At 37.6% G+C, this 21,517-nt stretch overlaps 1 protein-coding gene across 1 annotated transcript in view; it reads right to left on the bottom strand.

Annotated features, from left to right (window-relative positions):
- USP14 (ubiquitin specific peptidase 14) overlaps positions 1-18,398 on the bottom strand; it is a 78,335-nt gene extending 59,937 nt beyond the window's left edge. Inside the window, exons 1-3 of the mRNA XM_077135848.1 lie at positions 18,058-18,398; positions 14,852-14,997; positions 12,690-12,722 (exon numbers count right to left, since the gene is read on the bottom strand). Of these exons, the coding sequence (XP_076991963.1) occupies positions 12,690-12,722; positions 14,852-14,997; positions 18,058-18,202 (324 nt within the window). The 5' untranslated portion in view covers positions 18,203-18,398. The remainder of the gene's footprint in view (positions 1-12,689; positions 12,723-14,851; positions 14,998-18,057) is intronic.
- Between the last annotated feature and the right edge of the window lie 3,119 nt (positions 18,399-21,517).

The following is a 21,517-nucleotide window of genomic DNA, read 5'->3' as shown; positions in this document are numbered from 1 at the left end:
TCATATCACAATTAAAATGCTGAAACCCACAATAAGAAAATCTCAAAAGCATTCAGGGAAAAAAACACAGCTCACTACATTCAGAGAAAAAAAGTAAGAATAATAGCAACTATGCCAGTCAGAAGATGGGGATTGAATCTTGGGGTTTGAAAGAAAAAGTGTTGTGATGGTTTGAAGAAAAACATGCTCTTAAACTTAATCCATTCCTGTGGGTGAGAACTCATTGTAAGTAGAATTTTTTTTTATGAGGTTACTTCATTTACGGTGTTTGTAGCCCAGAATGGTCTTAATCCTATTACCAGAGTCCTTAATAAACAGAATGAATTCAGACATGAGAGAGAGAAAGCCAGAAGTCGAAATCAATGAAACCTGGAACAGAACAGAGAGGTCAAAGAGGCCGCCATGTACACTGCCATGTGACAAGCTAAGGACCAAGAATCGCTGCAGCCAGCCCCAGAATACCAATCTTGGACAGAAGGCATCACCCTGAAGATCTGGATATTTTCCCAGCCTCCAAGCCATAAGCAAACAAATTCTCATTGTTTAACTGACCCATTTCATGGTATTTGCTTAAGCAGCCTAGAAAATGAAAACAAATATGAATCTAAAATTCTATACCTACCAAATACCCCTTTCAAAAAATGAAGATGGCCTCAGCACATGTACTAGCTCTCTTAGCTACGGACTGCTCAGTGACACACTCTCCTCAGAGCCACTCACTGTACGGTAGAACCTGGTGCTACCCCACAATAACCACAGCCCCCTCACCCCACAGCTGAAGCTGCCTGTTTCACTGCCTGGTGACTGGCTACGTGATTAGACTATAATCTTCAATGAGCAAACATATTCCTCAGTTCTTAGGTGCTCTTGGTCATACATTTATTGAGTTTCTGAAGGGCAGCGGAGATTACTGCCAGGCACAGTACAACCTCTATGCAGACAAGTGAACTGTAGAAACTCATGACTATTCCACCAAGAAATCCCCATAGGAGTGGATATAGAAGTGTTGAATTGAAATCTGCAGGGCATTTTATAAGAGTTCTCACCCATGTGGGGTAAACCTCAGTACACGTCTTTATTACTGCCTCAGTATTACTGGACTGAAGAACTGCTGCTTCTTGTTAGGAGGTTCATTTCATTTCCCATTACTCTGAATTTCTTTCTCAAAGCACTGAGAATTTCAAGTAGAGTATACTGAAGTAGAATTCTGTTTCTTTACTTCATTTCTGTATTCAATTTTTTAGATTCTTTCACAGCCCTATTGAGTGTTTTTTAACTAAATTAACATGGTTCAAATGAACCGCTCAGCTCCTGTGGAAGTTACACACAATCCAACCAATACAACCTTAGGCAAATTTACAAAGGAACTTAAGAAGTATGTAGTTACTACAATAGTAAAGTATGTGATGCAATTTATAACACTGCTCCTGTGGAAAAAGACGGCATCCATGTTCTTGATTGGCCTTTTGATGATAATGCACATCATCCAACCAAACTGTTGGTGACTGATTAAGTCTTGTAAAAATTAAATTTTGTGAAGAACCTGGTGGCTGCATTGTACTGTGTTGCAGGTCTTGGGAGAGCTCTAGTGCTTGTTGCCCTAGCACTGACTGAGGGTGGAATGAAATATGAAGACACAGTACAGTTCAAAAGACAAAAGCAGTGTGCAGCTTTTAACAGCAAACAACTTTCGTATCTGGAGAAGTAATGTCCTAAGATGCGAGTGCACTGGGTGCACTTCAAATACTCCAATGGTCACAGAAACAACTGCTGCATTCAAGAAAACTGGGGTGCCTAATGTTATTATCCTAGAAGTGGAACTTAAGAGAGGAATAACCTAATTTCTCATACGTGCTGACCAACATGTTGGTGAACAAGTCTAGGAGAATTCAATAAGCTACAAGTCTACAGTTCTAAGCCTATAAAATTGTCCAAACTAAGGTATCCAGGGAAAGATATCTTAATTCAAGGAAGGCCAATGGGTCAGGAACACTTGTTAGCTCGGTAGTCATATGGTTGGCATCTGCTGGTCCCTTGATCCTGGACTCCGCTGCTTTCAGTCTCAGTTCCTACAGGGGTTACACACCTTGCTCCTCCAGGGCTGGCTTTCATCTCTTGGCTTCCCTTGCCTCTCTCCAGGTTCTGGCTTGCTTAGCATCTCATGGCAACGTCTGCTGGGCTCCAAGCATCCCCAAACATCTATGTCTCTGACCTCCAAGTGTCAGCTTCTGTGTCAACTCTACTCTTAAGTTTCTGTAATTTCTCTCTGTCAGCTCTAAGGCTTCTGCATTTCTGACTCTCTCCAAGATGTTTCCTCTTTTAAAGGATTCCAGTAAACACATCAAGACCCACCTGGAATGGGGGGAGTCACATCTCCATGTACTAAAAGGTAATACCCACAATCGGGCATGTCACTTCTTCACAGAGATATTCTTATCAAGTGTTCCAGCCTGCAGTGTTGAATCACGATTCAGAGAAATGGCTGCTCCCACAAGACTGGATTAGGATTAAAACATGGCTTTTCTAGGTACATAATATTTTCAAACTGGCACATCCCTCAACAGAGGAATGGATAAACAAAAACCAGTATATTTGCAAACTGAAATATTATTCAACTGTAAAAAAAGTTCTGATACATGCTATAACATGATAAACCCTGAAGGCATCATAGTGAATGAAATATCACAAAAAGACAAACATTGTATGATCTTGCTTATATAAAATTACTGGAATAAGTAAATTCATAGAAAAAACAGCAGATTACATGTTACTGGGAGCGAGGGGAAGAGTTATTGCTTAACATACAGTTTCTGTTTGAGGTTGAAAAGTTGGGGTAAAGGATGTTGATGATGACAGCACTATTACTATTGTGAATGTAATCAATACTACTGAATTGTACATTTGAAAGTGGTTAAAATAGGATATTCTGAGTTGTATATATGTTACTATAATAAAAGTCTAAAAAGAAAAAGACTATTTAAAACAAAAATAATGGTAGTGCACTATGGAGTTTACAACATATATAGAAGTAAACTATATCACAACAATGGCACAAAAGATAGAAATGGGGAAATGGAAGTATACCGTAAGACTCTTATAAAGTGAAACTGCTTCTTACTTGAAGGCCGACAATGGTAAATTAAAGATATACACTGTAAATCCTAGAGCAGCAATTCAAAAACACTTCATCTTAGAACACTTTATACTGGGATCAGCAAACATTTTCAGTTAAGGGTCACGTAAATATTTTTGACTTTGTGTGCTACATACACTCTCTGTAACATACCCTTGCTGTTTTGATTTGGCCCACAGTTAATAGTTTGATGACCCCTGGTTTACACTCTTAAATATCAAGAGCTTTTCTTACATGGGTTTTATCTATCAATATTTATCATATTAGATGGTTAGCTTATTCAAACACCATAAATAACTACATCGAACCTTGAATAGAAAGTGAGATCTTGATGGTTTGTATATATTGGTGTGATGCTCCAATACATCCCAGAATAATCTGGGCAGAAAATTAAAAAGTATTTGCAAAATCCCATTGAGGGACTGGGGAAAAAGGAAATATTAAATATTAAACTTCCTCACTTGGGGAAGACCAGACATTCTCACAATCATTTGGGCACTGTGAATTTGATGGACCAGGCCCTCAATCTTGGGTCTTACCCTTATGAAACTTACTCCTGCAAAGGACAAGCTAATACTTAGGATTATGCTAAGAGCCACCTGCACAGAACCTCTTTTGTTGCTCATGTATGGTATCTCTCTCTCTAAGCCAACTCTACAGGTAAACTCACTGTCTCTGCCCCCAAATGAACATGTCTCCCAAGGGTATAAATCTCCTCAGCAATGTGGGACATGACTCCCAGGGATAGGCCAGGCCCAGACATGGTGCCATTGAGAAAGCCTTCTTGACCACGAAGGGGAACAGAAATGAAACAAAGTTTCAGTGGCAGAGACATTTCAAACAGAGTCAAGAGATCATTCTGGAGGTTATTCTTATGCAGTATATAGACAACCCTTGTCAACATACTTTTTCCAATATACTCCAAGTGTACTGGAGTAGCCAGGGAGAAATACCTGAAACTAATGAACTGTAATCCAGTAGCCTTGATTCTTGAATTTGACTGAATAACTATAGAGCTTTTAAGGTGTGACGTGTGACTGTGAAATCCTTGTGACTGATATTCCCTTTACTCAGTGTATGAACAGATGAGGAAAAAAAAAAACAAATAGGGGAGTAGGCAGGGTATGAGATGTTTTAGGTATTTTTTCTTACCTTTATTTTTACTTTGTTGTTGTTGTTGTTAACATGGGCGGCACCAGGAATCTAACCCGGGTCTCTGGCATGGCAGGCAAGAACTCTGCCACTGAACCACTGTTGCCTGCCCTTTATTTTTACCTTTATTCTTATTTTTACTTTTTCAGGAGTAATGATACTGTTCATAAATCTATTGTGATGCAGCACAGTATTCGATCATATGTATACATCATCATTCACCAATCTACTTCTCAGTCAGTGCATCCTTCAGTCACCTGCACTCACTAGGCATCATGTATAATGCTCAAAGTCCACAGTCCATCAACACTCTCAATTTTAGATAATTTCATTGTTCCCAAGAGAAAGATAACCAAAAAACACACCCTCACCAAACAGGAAATCTAAACCTTCCCTTAACTCTTGTTCTTCCCCTCATTATTTACCCCTGCTGCTATTGTGGTACTGCTGATGTTTCCCTGTTAAACAAAAAGGAATGAAGTAGGGAGGCATGCAACAATGTGAATGAACCTGTGGGGACATTTGGTGGGGCAAAATAAGACAGAAATGAACGAAAATTATTGTATGGTCTCCTTTAGAAAATGTTTATAAGAATACAGGGGCTTAGATTGTAAGCTCTTATAACAGACACATTTAGTTTGGAGCGCTAATTATTAATTCTGGATTTTGAGAGGCTGTTTTATATATATATAACCTGGTATCCAGAGATAAGAATGAAGCCAATCAGGTTGGGATTAAGGTAATTCAGAACACAGGAGTAAGGAAGACATTGTCTATATTTTAGAACCATATCTACTTTTTGAGACCAAAGGAAGAAAGGTTTATTTTGTCTGGAACCTAAATTTTCTGCAGAACATAATCTAACTAGTTCATTCTGTCTGGATAGCTCACTTGAATAATCAAAACACAGGGAGCCAAGAACAAGAATAAGGGCCTTTAATCCTGTATAGGTTAATGTAACTCCTGGTTACATCCTACAATATATTAAGCAGATAATCAAAAAGTATTGACACGATTCCCAGTGCCTGCCCATGCCAAAAAAAAAAAAAAAAAAAGTCCCTTGATGGATGGGAGAAAAAATATGAAACTATTAAACTTTACCATCCCCTGATACTGTGTCAAACATTAAGGACACCCAAATATTAGGCCAAGCCCTTGATCTTGAGGCTTACTCTTGTGAAGCTTATGTAGGTAGCGGAGAAGCTTGGCCGACCTATAGGTATGGCTAAGAGTTACTTCTGGATGACCTCTTTTGTTGCTCAGATGTGGCCTCACTCTCTCTATGCCCAACTCTGTAAGTGAAATCACTGCTCTCCCCTCTACATAGGACATCACATCCAGGGGTGAACATCTCCCTGGTGGCATGAAAGATGACTCCCAAGGATGAGGCCAGCTCTGACACCATGGGATCTATAATTTCATCCTGAGCAAAAAGAGGAAGAGAAGAATAACTAATAAAGTACGAGTGGCTGAGAGAGTTCAAAGAGAGTCGAGAGGCTACTCTGCAGGTCACTCTTACACAAGCTTCAGTTAGACACCGCTACCTATCATAACTCGCCAAACCCCAACCAAAACCATTCCAGCCAATCCTAAAGAACACCTAGGGCAGTATGTAAGATTCTACAAGGTTCTATGCACTAATGTAACTTTTCTGAAACCTACAATCTCAAGATGGGTCTCTGGACCAGGTAAGTCCTGAAACTTAGAGGGCTCAGCTTTTCCAGAACATCAGCTAGTTTCCATCTCCCTATCCCATATTACTGACAGCCCCTTCCAACATGAAAAACTCTGAACGGGCATAGCCCAAATATCCCTAAAAAGTGGGAGAAAGATCAAGGTGATGGTGGAGTTATACAGAGATGGTAGGGTTAACAATATACTTGCTGAATCATTATATTGATATTTTCTTTAGTCTCTAGTATCTTAGAACAGGTGGAAGTAAAAACCTAAAATTGTGGAACTGTAACCCATATCAAACTCTGAAATCCGTTCTACAACTAACTGTTGTAATGTGCTTTGAAATATATTGCTTTTCTGTATACATGTTATTTTTCACAATAAAGAAAAAAAAAAAGTCAGTTGTGATGATAAAACAAAAAAATTTACTCCTTCTAGCCACCTATATTCTGGAGCAGCTAGGAAGAAAAACCTGAGAGGATGCTATGGTAGCTCAAAACAAACTCTGGGATCTGTCCTGTACTACTTATTGAAGAGTGCTTTGAAAACTATTGTTTTTAAATTTCTTTGCTGTGCATGAATATGTTATATTATACAGTAACAAAATTTTTTAAAAATCTATTGTGGGGCGGGCCGCGGTGGCTCAGCGGGCAAAAGTGCTTGCCTGCCATGCCGGAGGACCTCGGTTCGATTCCCGGCCCCAGCCCATGTAAAAAACAAACAAACAAACAAAATACAATAAAACAAGAAAATGTTTAAAGATGTTTCCTTTCCTTCCTTCTATCCTTCCTTCCTTCTCTCTGTCTTTCCTTCCCTTCCTCCCTCTCTCTAAAAAAAAAAAAAAAAATCTATTGTGATGACAAATGCACAGCTCTATGATGACAATGTGAATTACTGATTGGACAATTTGTATTATATGTTACGTGAATATATATCTCAATAAAATTGCATTAAAAAAATTACATTAGAAATGAAAACTGAGAAATGTTAATGATCTTCATTCATTCTTTTAAAAATAATAAACACATTTAATGTTAATGTAAAGAACTTTTTGTATAAAAGATCATTGTTTTAGAAAACAAAGTAGTTAAGGATAATACTGTTTTACATTTTTTCAAATCTCTTTAATGTCTAGCTAAGAGAAGACACATTTGAAGAAATGTGAATTTTCACATTTGCTTCTGCATTCAATCTGTTGTAATACCACACATTATGTAGCCTCTGAAAAATTCCACTGGACATTCATAAATAACATCGGAAAAGGTAAATAACAACTTAATACTATTATGAACATATTTTTTACCTAAAGAATCTTGGGGACTGTTGGAGGGGAGAATGATGAGTAGTTGCTAATGGATACAGATCTTTTCCTGGAATGATGACAATGGTCTAAAATTGGATAATGGTAATGGCTGTCCAACTCTTTGAGTATACTGAAACTCACTGAATTTCATATTTTAACAGAGTAAATTCTGTGGTATGAGAATTAGATCTCAATAAAGTGGTTATGAAAGCATAAATAACAAAACAGAGGTATAACAAGGATAAAAACAAGAAAAACACTCAACCCAATCACACAAAAAGAAAAAGGGAATAGATAAGACAGATAACAAATAGCAAATGGTAGCTTTAAATCCAAACATAATAATAAGTATATTGAAGATACATGGTCTTAATGCTCAGAAGGCTGATTGTCAAATTAAAGGGCAAGACCCAACTATACACTGTCTTTTAAAAAAATCCACTTTGGGCCATGGTGGCTCAGCAGGCAAGAATGCTCACCTGCCATGCCAGAGGACCCGGGTTCGGGTCCCAGTGCCTACCCATGTTAAAAAAAAAAAAAAAATCCACTTTAAGTACAAAGATACATGAATTAAAATGACAGAAAAATATATAAAATGCAAATAATAGAAGCAGTGTGTAGCGACTATATTAAGAGCAAACAAAGAATATCTCAGAACAAGGAATATTAGCAGGGATAAAGAAAGACATTTTGAAATGACAAAAGGTCAATTCATCAAGAAGACACATAATACAAGAAAATAAAATTACAGATTAATGTCTCTCATGAACATATATCAAAATTTAAATCCAGCAATTCATGAAAGATATAATACAGGCATACCTCAGAGATATTGTGGATTTGGTTCCAGATTGCTACAATAAAGCAAAAATCTCAATAAAGCAAGTCACACGAATTTTCTGGTTTTACAGTGCATATTAAAGTTACAGTATACTGCAGTGTGCAATAGCATATGTCTAAAAAAACAATGTACAGGGAGTGCAAGGGCAGTTCAGTGGTAGAATTCTTGCCTGCCATGCAGGAGTCCAGGGTTCGGGTTCCAGTTCATGCACTTCCCAAACAAACAAAAAACTCAACAAAATGGTGCTGCACTAACAGATACTCACATGGAAAAATTATGAAATGTGATCCCACCATACAGCATAAAAAGAAAAAAAAAGTACATACCTTAATTTAAAAATACTTTATTTCTAAAAATGCTAACTGTCGTCAGAGCCTTCAGAGAGTCCTCATTTTTTTTGGTGGTAGAAGGTCTTGCCTTCTCAATGCTGATAGCTGCTAACTGATCAGGGTGGTGGCTGCTGAAGGTTGGGATGACTGTGGCAATTTCTTAAAATAAGACAAACAGTGAAGTTTTCTGCCTCATTGACTCTTCCTTTCATAAAAGATTTCTCTGTAGCATGCAGTGCTATTTGATAGTATTTTACCCACAGAGCTGCTTTCAAACTGGAGTCAATCCTCTCACATCCTGCCACTGTTTTGTAAACTAAGTTCACATAACATTCTAGATTCTTTATTGTAATTTTAACAGTGTTCACAGCATCTTCACCAGGAGTAGATTCCACCTCAAGAAATAATTGTCTCATTCATAAGAAGCAACTCCTCATCCATGAAAGTTTTATGACTTGCCAAATTCAGTCATATCTTCAGGCTCCACTTCTAATTCTAGCTCTCTTGGGATCGCCACAACATTTGCAGTTACTTCCTCTACTGAAGCCTTGAACCCCTCAAAGTCATCCATGAGGGTTAGAATCAACTTCTTCCAAACACCTGTAAATACTGCTATTTTGACTTCCTCCCACGAATCACAAATGTTGTTAACAACACCTAGAATGGTGAATCCTTTCCAGAAAGTTTTCAATTAACTTTGCCCAGATCCATCAGAGGAATTACTATCCATGGCAGCCATAGCCTTGTGATCTGTATTTCCTAAATAATAAGACTTGTAAGTTGAAATCACTCTTTGATCCACGGGCTGCAGAATGGATCATGTGTTACCAGGCATGAAAACAACATTCATTCTGCTATACATATCCAGCAGAGTTCTTGGGTGACCAGGCACACTGTCAATGAGCAGTCATATTTTGAAAGCAGCAGGTATCAACAGTGGGCTTAAAATATTCAGTAAACCATGTTACAAACAGATATGCTGTTGTCCAGGCTTTGTTGTTCCATTTCTAGAGTACAGGCAGAGTAGATTTAGCAAAATTCTTAAGGGTCCCAGGATTTTCAGAATGGTAAATGAGCATCTGCTTCAACTTAAAAGTTACCAGCTATATTAGTCCCTAACAAGAGAGTCAGCCAGTCCTTTGAAGCCAGGCACTGACTTCTCTCTAGCTATGAAAGTCCTAGATGGCATCTTCTTCCAACAGAAGGTTCTTTTGTCTACGTTGAAAATCTGCTGTTTTATTCATCAATTATCTTAGTTAGATAATTATCTTAGTTAGATCTTCATCAATTATCTTAGTTAGATCTTCTGGATAACCTGCTGTAGCTTCTACATCAGCACTTGCAGCTTCAACTTCCACTTTTATGTTACAGAGACAGCTTCTTTTCTTAAACCTCATGCACCAACATCTGCTGGCTTCAAACTTTCCTTTTGCAGCTCCTTTACCACTCTAAACTTTCAAAGAACTGAAGAGCGTTATAGCCTTGCTCTGGGTTGGGCTTTGGCTGAAGCGAATTTGCAGCTGGTTTTATCTTCTATTCAGACCACTAAAACTTTCTCGGTATCAGCAATAAAGTTGTTTTGCTTTCTTATCATTCATGCATTCACTGGAGTAGCACTTTTAATTTCCTTCAAAATTTTTTCCTTTGCATTCGCAACTTGGCTAAGCGTTTGGCTCAAGAAGCCTAGCTTTTGGCCTCTCTTGGCTTTTGACATGCCTTCCTCTCTAAGTTTAATCATTTCTCGCTTTTGATTTGAAGTGAGAGGTATGTGACTCCTCCTTTCACTTGAGGCCATTGTAGAGTTATTAACAGACCTAATTTCAATATTGTTGTGTCCCAGGGAATAGGGAGATCCAGAAAGAGGAAGAAACAAGAGAATGGACAGCCAGTGGAGCAGTGAGAACACACACAACGTTCATTAATTAAGGTAGTCGTTTCTTATATGGGTACAATTTGTGGCACCCCAAAACAATTATAATAGCAACAACAAAGATCACAAATCACAGATAATAGCAGCTATAATAATGAAAAGTATGAAATATTGCGAGAATTTCCAAAATGTGACATAGAGACACAGAGAGCACATGCTGTTGGAAAAATGGTGCCAACAGACTTGTTCAGTACACAAACTTCAATTTGTAAAATAACACACTATCTGCCTAGTACAATAAAACGAAGCACAATAAACAAGGTATGTCTATAAAAGATTTAGTAGGTTTATTCAAGGTTGTAGTTTTCAAAAGTGTGGTCTGACATCTCCTATGGATCCCTGAGATTCTTTCAGAGTCAGCGAAAGAATCTGTACAGTGTTAACATCTGTACTGATGAAGCAAAAGCAATAATAGCTAAAACTCTCTGCAGCTTAGCCAGTATCAAGAAAATAGCATTAAAATAAAGTAGCAAAACTGATTAATTTTATTAAATCTCAACCTCTGAATAACTATCTTTTCGATATTCTATATTATGGAATGAGAAGTACCCATAAAAAACTTATGCTGTTGCATACCGAAGTATGATAGCTGTCTTTAGGATAAGCACTTGTGCAAATGTTTGAGTTGCAAACTGGATTATCTGCTTTATTTATGGAATACCATTTTTACTTGAAACTGACAAAGTATGGTTTTTTAGACATGGGTATTTAGCAAACATTTTCTCAAAAAAAAAAAAAATGAACAAAATATGTCCGTCACTTCAAGGAGAAATGATGACATTTTTTGTTGCCATTGACAAAATTAGTACTTTCAAGTAAAAATTAGAATTTTGAATCTGCCACTGTGAGACTGACAGGTTTCCAGTACATAAAAACTTAAAAACTTTTCTGATGAGATTGATAATGATATTAACAAATGCAATTGTGTGAATACTATATAATGAAAAAAGTCAATATAAGTAAAATCTAAATTATTCAGTAAACCAATATTTTCCAAATGACCAATGCATGACCAATTATGTATGAGCATAAGATCCAGCCAAGCAAAACAGATATATTTTAATGTACTAAAGGTAACTGACGTGCTATCATATGCTGTTTATTGCAACTTTTTTTTTGCAACTAAATTACATCTGGAAAACATTCAAAAAATATGAAATACACATGTAATGGGTTTATTACTGTTTTTAGGTAGTTTAAAAATTCTTAGTTTTAATTTCTAAAATGGTAAATATAAATAGATATAACTCAAATATACACAAGCTCTTTGGGATCCACAATAATATTTAAGAATGAAAAGGGTCACACAAAAAAGTTCAAGAACTGCAGATCCCAGGAATGTAAAGTTAAAAATCAATGAACCTAACCCCATTACCAAAATAAAGAAAACCATGGTCATCTTACTAAGAAGGAGAAAAAGAATTTGACAAGAAACAACCACTTGTAATAAGAAGCCTTTGTAAACTAGGACAAGACAAAGATGTCCATTCAAATTACTCCTATTCAACACCATATTTAGAAGCCTCGGCCAGTGAAATAAAGCAAGAAAAACAAATAGAAGTCATCAAGATTGAAAAGGAAGGCACCATCCTTATTTGCAGATAATATGCCAATGTATGCAGAAAACCCCAAGGAATTTCCAAAAAAAATTACCAGAACTAGTAAGTGTTTTAGCAAGGTCACATGCTGAAAATAAGCTTTAAAACAAAAAAAAAAACTGTATTTTTATATTCTATCATTTTTCAATGGCATCAAGATAAATTAAGTTCCAAGGATCTAATTTAAAAACATGCAAACTACAAAATTTTGCTAAGGGAAAATAAAGACCAAAATAAATAGGGAGTACACCACGTACAAGGATTTTAACAGTCAATATTATTAAAATGTTCATTCTCCCCAAATTGAACTACAAATTAAATGCAATCTCAAAATAAAATCACAAAATTTAGAGAAACAGACAAATCTGTTCTAATCTATAAAGAAATACAAAGAAGATAGAATAGCTAAAATATTCTTGAAAACGAAAGAAAAAGTTGGGTAACTTACACTATGTTATTTCAAGACTTACTTATTATAATAGTTTAGTAACCAAACTATGTGATAGTATAAGTCTGATCAAACAGATCACTGAAACAAGAATCCAAAAATAAATCTACATTCAATTTTCAAGAATGACACCATGGCAAGTCAACAGTAAAAGGAAAGTATTTTTAATAAATGGTGTTGGAACAACTTGATATACATTTGGGGAAAAAGGCATCTGGAATTACTATAGGGTAATATTTAGGAAACTGCATTAAAATAAGTGTTAAATTAATACTTACATTTTTTATTTTGATGTTTCCCCAGTCATCATCCTGTTTTAAAGACAAATAAAAAACATTCAACCACCTCTGTACAATCCAAACATACATAATTCACTAAATTTTAAGCTACCTCAAAACAAAATTTATTCTGTATGCAGATTTTATTTAAAATTACTGCAACAAAAAACACTTCTAAAAAATAAACACAGACAAGTCTAAAGCTAGTACGTCTTAACAGTTGCTTAAAGTACACTAAAAAAATGACCATCTGGAAGATAGTAAACTTGACAGCACCGAAAGTATTGAAAAATTCTTGACAGATCCTAATTTTGCATGTTTAGAACCAGCAAAGCTAATAATCAGCTTATGTGAAATAATGATGAGTAACTGAGTATACCAAAATTACTCCAGGCAAACTGACCCATAATAAATAAATAAAGTTGCATGTCCACAAATGTTTCTCAAGTCCTAAATTTCATATTTATGAGGCAATTAACAAAATACTTTTACTACAATGCATTCAATAAAACCAAGATTTTTTTTTTTAATGCTATGGCTGATCCATAGACTATTTGGTTTCACTGTAATTAAGTTCTTCCCTTCACAGAAGTTAAGCTCTTGCCTTCACAGAATTAAGTCAATGCCCTATTACTCGTTTCTTTTCACAAAGGCATTCAATGTGCTTTTCTCCCCTTCAGTGATGTCACTAATTATGTCTTTGGTCACCAAGCATAAAAGTAGAGCAGAACTTCCTAAAGGTTCTGCTTAGTTTCAGGACTGTTAATGTTAATCATAAGGAATGATAAATATACATGTCCCCTCCAACCATTTACCAGAGTCAAACAAAGGTGACAAGTGAACCTAGATCTGCTTAACTTGTAAACTACACACTTTTTTCACTAAACTAAGGTGTATTACTAGATGCTACTTAACCTTTCTGAAGTTCAGATACTCATTTATAAAATATGGATAATACATGCATTTAAGAATTAAAGAAAATGTATAAAAGCCCTGGCACAAAAATATGTACTCAATAAATGTAGCTATTAGTAGCCATGCTTTCATTTAATTAGCATTTTTCTAATTCTCCACAGCTCCCAGTACAGGGTTCAGCACAAATTAGGTTACCAATTTGACTAATGAGCAAAGACTCATTCTGCAACCTGGGGGGAACAAGTTTTTCACCAACATCCATATAACTGCCTGGCACACAGGGTTACCCTGATTTTACCTCTAAAGCTAAATATTTAAGTCTTCAGCATTTCTTCAAAGGAAGAACATATTTTTAAAAAACTATATACATATACATGCACGTAAACACACAAACATATATACAGTATTATAAACAATAAAAGAGAAAATATCTTCTTTGCAGCCCTTCAACAATGCTGGTAACAATAACTGTAGTAAGTGTGATCACTCCGAGGAAACTAAATGAAAAATTAGGTTTCCTTTCTTTTTAAACAAAAATTTTTTCTTCCATCTCCAAATAAGAGTTAGATAGTAGTCTTAAAATAAAGAGGCTCTTCTTTAATAAGCAAGAAGCGAGAAGAACAGCCAATGGCAAAATTAACAGTTTACCAGTATTCCAGAACTGGGCCTTTGATAAGGATGCTGAAGGGCTTTGAATTTCTACGTTCAAATTCATACACAGAAATACATTCTTCAGTAGCTTAAAAAAAAAATCTAAACTACTGTTCCATATTTTTGACAGAGATAAAATATTCCATCCCTATAACAGAAAAATACCAAGGAAATAAAAATAAATTTTATGTTATAAAAATAAATTTTATGTTAGTCTAAACAAAACTTTTTTACTATAAGACTTTTTTTACTTTAGATATATTTTACTATATCCTCACAGTAAAAATAAATAAATAAAGATATATGGAATGTACCTCACTACACTTATCTCTTGATATAATACATTTTAAATTAAAAATTATAATGAACCTTTCATCACACAGCGTTTTGAAATAGCTATAATAGTCCTCCCTTCCAATAAGATGAATAAGGCAGTTTCAATCCCATAGATGACATTCTCCCCAAATAAAAACTATCTCCAAAGATAAATGAACACTAAACATTTTCTGGTGTTAATTAATATAAGTAATACTAACACATACACTATATAATAAATCATATAATAGTATATAATGAAATTTTAAGCTAAATTTTACCTTCAACGTTCCTCCTTTCACCATAACTTTCTGTCTGGCTGGCTGGACTCCAGTCAGTGCAAAAAGCTGAGCCTTGAACACCATTGGTGGTTCATCAGTATTCAACTCTACACCTTCAAATTTCTCCTTTCCCCATTTTACAGTAACTGCAAAAAAAAAAACAAACATAATTTATTTTTTTCAATCACAAAATATTAAGATTTCAAATGGAAATGATCCCTAGAGAATAATCTATTAGGCTAGTTCTTGAAAGTTATAGAATATCTTTCATCTTTTTATCCTCATAATGCCCAACTAATCAAGAGAAACTTGCACGCAAAGTACTCAATGAAACTTATGGATCTAATTCAACACCTCATCTGATAAATAAGGAAAATGAATCTTAAGAAAAACTGCCAGCTTTCCTCATGTCACAAAACTTGTTAGTAAATACCCAAATATTCTGAATCCAACTCCAATAGTCTCTGGAAAATATGATGTTCACAATAAAATATCTTCAAAAATAGGGTTCATGGACCTCAAGAATGTATTTAGTTAAATAATCACTATTTAGTACACACTATTTAAAAAGAGGAGAAAGAAAGATTAGAAAGACAGAGAAAGGAAACAAAAATTCTTAGGAGAGCAAAGCACATTTAGAACAGGTTACGGAATACAGATTCTGAATTATAAGAAGTAAAGAAAGGTGTGAGAGAATTGAAAGAGGAGGTTTCTGAGCAAGAAATGCTCAAATATTAAGTGAAGAAGCCAAAGATAAAACCAAATCACTAAAAAATAAATAAAACTTCAATCAGTCTCACAAAATAATTAACTTTTAAAATATATAGAAGAAATAAACACAGGAATACACAATCTATTTCCACTGAAAACCTTAAAATGAGAATCGCACAATTAAAACCAGTGCGCTGAGCACTCATTCAATGAGCACTCATTCAAGCACTAAGGAGACTGTTAGTAGAAACTCTAACAACAGACTATAAGACAAATACAATATAAATGTTATAAATGCTACAGGAATATACAATAAGGCTCCACAAGTGAGGAAAGATTTCCTGGTAGAAGTAATAAATGAGCTGAGTCTCAGAGAAAAAAAACAGGTGTTAGCCAGAGGAATAAGAGAATAAGAGCACGCCTGTAAAAGAAACAAGAAAAATACTCAAAAGCATAAAGAAGCATGGTGCATCCTGAGATATAAGTAATTCCCGGAGTGAAAGGGAAGCAGTAATGGATGAAACTGGAAGCTGCCTAAGGACAGTAACATAAGTCATGCTAAAACATATAGACTTCATGCTGTAGGATATATAACCTCTGAATGATTTTCATAAAAGTTACTTTGATCCAGTATGGAATATCAGATCACTTTGGCAGCAGAAGGGGAAAAGGATTGAAAAGGGCATGGCAGTAATCATTGAAATCCTTTAGAAACATATTACAATAGTCCAACCAAAAGGACTGAACCAAAACTGTCAGAAGTAAAGGAAAGGACCCTACCTGAAATTTATTTAGCTGTGTAACCTTGGGCAAGTTTAAATTTCTGTTTCTCCGTCAAAGGGGAATAAAGTCAGTGTCCAAGGATTTATGCTGAAGAATAAAACAAAGCTACATGTGGGGGCACGGGTGGTATGACCCTTACCTTTATGTAAGAATCTGGATAATTTTCTACTAAAACTTTAGATAGAGCACTTAAAATGCTCCCTTCGTTTTTATACAGGGCTTTCTGTCAAACTGAAAATACAGATTCTCAATATAGAGCCCTCAAAGGAAGGGATTTTAGAAGTCTACTTCAATTCCCTCATTTTGAAGATGAGGGTAAGAGCCAGATAGGCTGATCAAATATTTAAGATGAAACTCAATTTTTAAAATAGAAACTTGGTGAGTGTAAGGCATCTATGTTTGAGGGGAAAAAAGGGAGTGGTCGGGTTTATGTGTGTATGTGTGTGCTTAAGAGACCAATGGAAGACCAGGTTTATGTTTAAGTATTTGCTTACACCTTTATGCCCCCTCAATTTGAAACTTGGTGAGTGTAAGGCATTCATTTGAGGGGAAAAAAGGGAGTGGTCGGTTTTACGTGTGTATGTGTGTGGGTAAGAGTGAGAAAGACCAGATATATGTTTAAGTGTTTGCTTACACCTTTATGCCCACTCAATTCCATATAGCACAGAGTATTTTCAAATGCCATTCTATTGTTAATTGCTGTAGCTTTAGAAAGGGATGGGGGCAATAATTATTAAAGCATACATTCAATATTCTAGACCACCAAGAATCCACCTTGAGATACTCCTTTGATTCATATTCTTTGAAAATGCTGAATCTCAAATAAAGGAATCAGGACAGAGTAGAGTCACAGATGGTCAACGGATCATGCACCCATAGCCAACACATACATTTTAGGTGCCATTTTGAATAAGATTGGGAAACAGCAAGGCCCATTGGCCAAATAAAAACGTGATTCTTGGCCTGTACTTTGAACTATCACTCAAAAAGCCAGATCAAACGCCAATCAAAAAGAAATGACACCCGTAGATATTTGTATTCATCTACTTTTCAAAGGTAACAAACAGCACGGTTGCGACATAGGAGCCCAGTACAACATTTGATGAAAACAAAACCAAGTAAAAAGATAGGTTGCCGATCTGATTCGGGATAAAACTGAAACGGGTGCAACAGGGGCAGCTGGGCAAAAGGCAGAAAGGACGTAAAGAGAATCGAAGTCATTGAGGGAAACCCCAAGAACGATGAAGGTTAACTTCCCGTGTCCCTCTTCATCCATTTACTTCGGGCTTCTGCTCCTTCCGCGCCTCGCAACCACAGCTGTCACTGATAAAGACGAAGAAATCGCACCACCCCAAAGCCTGGCTCCCGGTCCCCTGGGACACACCCTCACCCTTCCCGGTACCCCAAGGCAGCGACATAAACTATTCTGCAGAGTCACGGCGCTCGCTGCCTCCCCCATCTCAGACTCCCGCTCCCACCCCACCCCACCCCCCGAGAGCCCGGGAAGTAAAGCGCTCGGACGCGCCGCAGGGCTCAGAACTAGGAAGGAGAGGGAAGGTGCCAGGGGCATCTCGGCGCCGCAGTCCCTCCGCCCGCCCCGCCGCCGTGCCCTCCCCCGTCCGCGCCTGGCCGCCGTCCGCTCTGCAAGGCCCGGCCTACTCCGCGGCCTGGCGTCGGGCCGGGGTCGGGGCGAGGGCTGGAAGGGGGCTCACCGGAGTAGAGCGGCATGGCGAGGTGCGAGGGGACGCGGTGGCGCAGGGAGGATGGTCTGGCAGGGCCTGCGAAGGGAAAGAAGCGAAAGGAGGCTGTGGTGGCGGCGCTTGGTGGCGGCTGCGGCTCCGCTGCGACAAGTCTCATTCAAATCGGCCACTGGCGATGACGCAGCGGCGCGCAGTTCGCTCGGCGGAGCGGAGGCTAGGGGCGGAGGGGCGGAGGGGCGGAGGGGCGAGGCGGGTAATGGAGGGAGGGTGGACAGAGGAAAGGGAGGGGGGAGGCGGGGAGGGGAGAGAAGGGAACGGCGGGAGGAGAGGGGAGAGGAGCGGAGGGAGGAGGGGCGCGGCCTCGGGCTGCCGCTACAGGTGCGCGCCTGCGCAGTGGACGCCCGCCGCCCCCGCCGATCGCGCGCGCCTGACCCTGCCAGGCTAGGCCTGGCCGCAGCTGCAGTGGGCGTTCGTATTGCTGACCTGTGTCTCTTTTAAAAAAGTGATTTCCCCCTTCTAAGAAACGATTTTTTTTAACGTCCGGGTTTGGTTTTTTCTTCTTGTTGGCAATGTAGCCAGTAGAAGAGCTGAGAATACAGAGGCCTTGCCCCGCCCCTTAACTCTGTATATATACAGGTTGATGAAAACGTCCAGCCCTCCCATTCAGAATTTGTGACAAAAATAAAGGAGAAAGTGCGTTGAGTATTTCCGAAAGCTGTCTGTCTTGACTAATGTATTACCATTGTTTCTAACAACCGGTTTGGACTCTAAGATGGTAAAACGCCAACCAGAAGACCTGCCGGGAAGATTACCTATAGCAGATTCTCTAAACTGCCTTGGACCTGTTTTCCCAGATCCGTAAAAGGAAAGAATCAGCTGGAAGGTTTCTGAGGCCTCTTCCAACTCTAAAATTCTATAGTATCGCTAAATACAACATGCTAAAGGAATTAGAGAGGAAGCATAAAGGAATGCAACTTAGAATTGAGTTACTTTCTTCTGTTTTCAACGGCTTCCTCTGTTTCTGTGGTTTCTCTCTGCTTCTGTGCCTCCTTTCTCAGCATCTCTCCATTTCATCTCTTATAATGATGAAAGACTTCAATAAAGGGCTTCAATAAGAGGATTAAGACACACCTGGGGTACAGCTCAGCTGAAAAGAAAAACTAATCAAAAGGTCCCACCCGCAATAGGCCTGCACCCCCAGGAATGGATTTGCTTTAAGAACTGATGGTCTGCGTTACACACAGCTTCAATCCCGTCACACCCTAATAAGCCAGGGATGAGGAAAGGGAATGTCTGGCTCTGCCACCTCTTACAAGGACACATTAGGGTATAGGAACAGCTGCCCAAAACAGATGAGCTGTGTGTTAGTTTCCTATTGCCATTCTAACAAACTACCACTAACTTAGTGGCTTAAAACCATACAGCTTTATTATCCCATATTTCTGGTGGTCAGAAGTTTTAAAAAAAGACGTCTTTTGTGTTAAAAATCCTGAGTGTTCACAGGGTTGCGTTTTTCCTTCAAGAGAAGAAGCAAAAAATCCCCATTCTCTGCCTTACAAATGCTGGTTTCTTTTGAAAATAATCTGCAAACTTATAAAATTTTTCTAAAACAAGTAAGAAAACTTCTGGCTGCTTAACTTTCTCAACTGTAAAACAAAATTGACAATATTCGTCCCTGAATGCTCTCAGGACTATAAAGATTTGAATTGCTAATTGAGTACATTATATCAGGAATAATGACTATATAGAGCTGAGCCAGAACAGACCAAATAGCAGATGCCCTTATATGTTTACACATCTATCTACAAGGATAAATTCAATACTGCAAGTTTTTACTATGTACCCGCAAAACAGAAGATGTATATGATTTTGAATCTTCACTCTCAAAAAGTTGCTTTCGAAAACAAAACTTTCCACAATGGAACACAAATCTGTTCTGGCCTAATATTTCCCCACCTATATAGCCCTCTGCTTCAATTAAATTCAATGAATGCTAGAACATACTGTGCTTTCTCGACTTCTAATTTTTGCCCCTCAACTCTACTTAGGAATGTTCTCTGTACTTCCTCTCCAACTATATCTTACCTACACAATACATTGCTAAACCAATAGATTGGAAAGTTTTCTCTTACTCTTTAGGCAATTGCACCAATTAACGCAATTGCAGTATTCATTTAACATTTAATATTTAATATAGTTTAATGTGTGAATTAGCAGATATATTTCACCTTTCCAAAAGACTATGAGTAGTTCTTTGTACCTCCTTTGCAAATATTTGAAATAACCCAACTAAAAGATCCTACCCACAACAAGTCTGCACCCACGGGAATGGATTAAAAGAGGATGGCTTTCTGGGGTATGATTCTTGAAGAAGATTGTATATATCTTGTAATATATAGATTACAAGATATATACAAGATTGTAATATAGCTTTTATAATGTACTGTGTGATTGTGATGCTTGTGTCTGAAGCTCCTTTTATACAGGTGTTCTAGTTTGCTAGCTGCTAGAATGCGCTATTACCAGAAAAGGAATGGCTTTTAAAAAGGGGAATTTAATTAGTTGCTAGTTTACAGTTCCAAGGCCGAGAAAATGTCCCAATCAAAACAAGTCTATAGAAATGTCCAATTTAAGGCATCCAGGGAAAGATACCTTGGTTCAAGAAGGCCAGCAACGTTCAACCTTTTTCTCTCGGCTGGAAGGGCACATGGCGAACAGTCTCAGGGTTCCTCTCTCATCTGGAAGGGCTTATGGCAACCATGGCATCATTTGCTAGCTTCTCCTGGCTTCCTGTTTCATGAAGCTACCCGGGAGGCATTTCCCTTTTTCATCTCCAGGGTCGCTGGCTGGTGGACTTCACCTTCTCGTGGCTATGTCATTCTGCTCTGCTCTCTCTGAATCTCTCATTCTCCAAAATATTTCCTCTTTTATAGGACTTCAGAAAGTAATCAAGACCCACCCAAATGGGTGGAGACATGTCATCCCTTAATCCAGTTTAACAACCATTCTTGACTAAGTCACATCGACCAGGGAGATGATCCAATCACAATTTCAAACATACAGTATTGAATAGAGATTATTCTACCTTTATGAAATGGGATTTATATTAGAACATGGCTTTTCTTAGGGGGCATGCTTCCTTTCAAACCAGCACACCAGGGTATGGACAGATGAGTGAAAAAATAAGGAAGAGTAAATAATAGTGGAAGATAAGTGGTAAAAAAAAATTGGGTAGATTGATATAGTGATAAATGAGAGGAAGGGGCAAGGGGTATGGGGTATATGAGTTTTTTCTTTTTATTTCTTCTTCTGGAGCAATGCAAATGTTCTAAAAATGATCATGGTGATGAAAATACAACTACGTGATGACATTGTGAGCCACTGATTGTATACTATGGATGGTCTGTATGTGTGTGAAGAGTTCTCAATAAAAGTATTTTTTAAAAAAAGAACATGGCTTTTTCTGGGGTAC

This window comes from Tamandua tetradactyla, chromosome 18, assembly GCF_023851605.1.
Source record: "Tamandua tetradactyla isolate mTamTet1 chromosome 18, mTamTet1.pri, whole genome shotgun sequence".
In the NCBI taxonomy this organism is placed as follows: Eukaryota; Metazoa; Chordata; class Mammalia; order Pilosa; family Myrmecophagidae; genus Tamandua; species Tamandua tetradactyla.
Note: the sequence above shows the minus strand (reverse complement) of the source record. Positions and strands in the feature narration are given on the sequence as shown.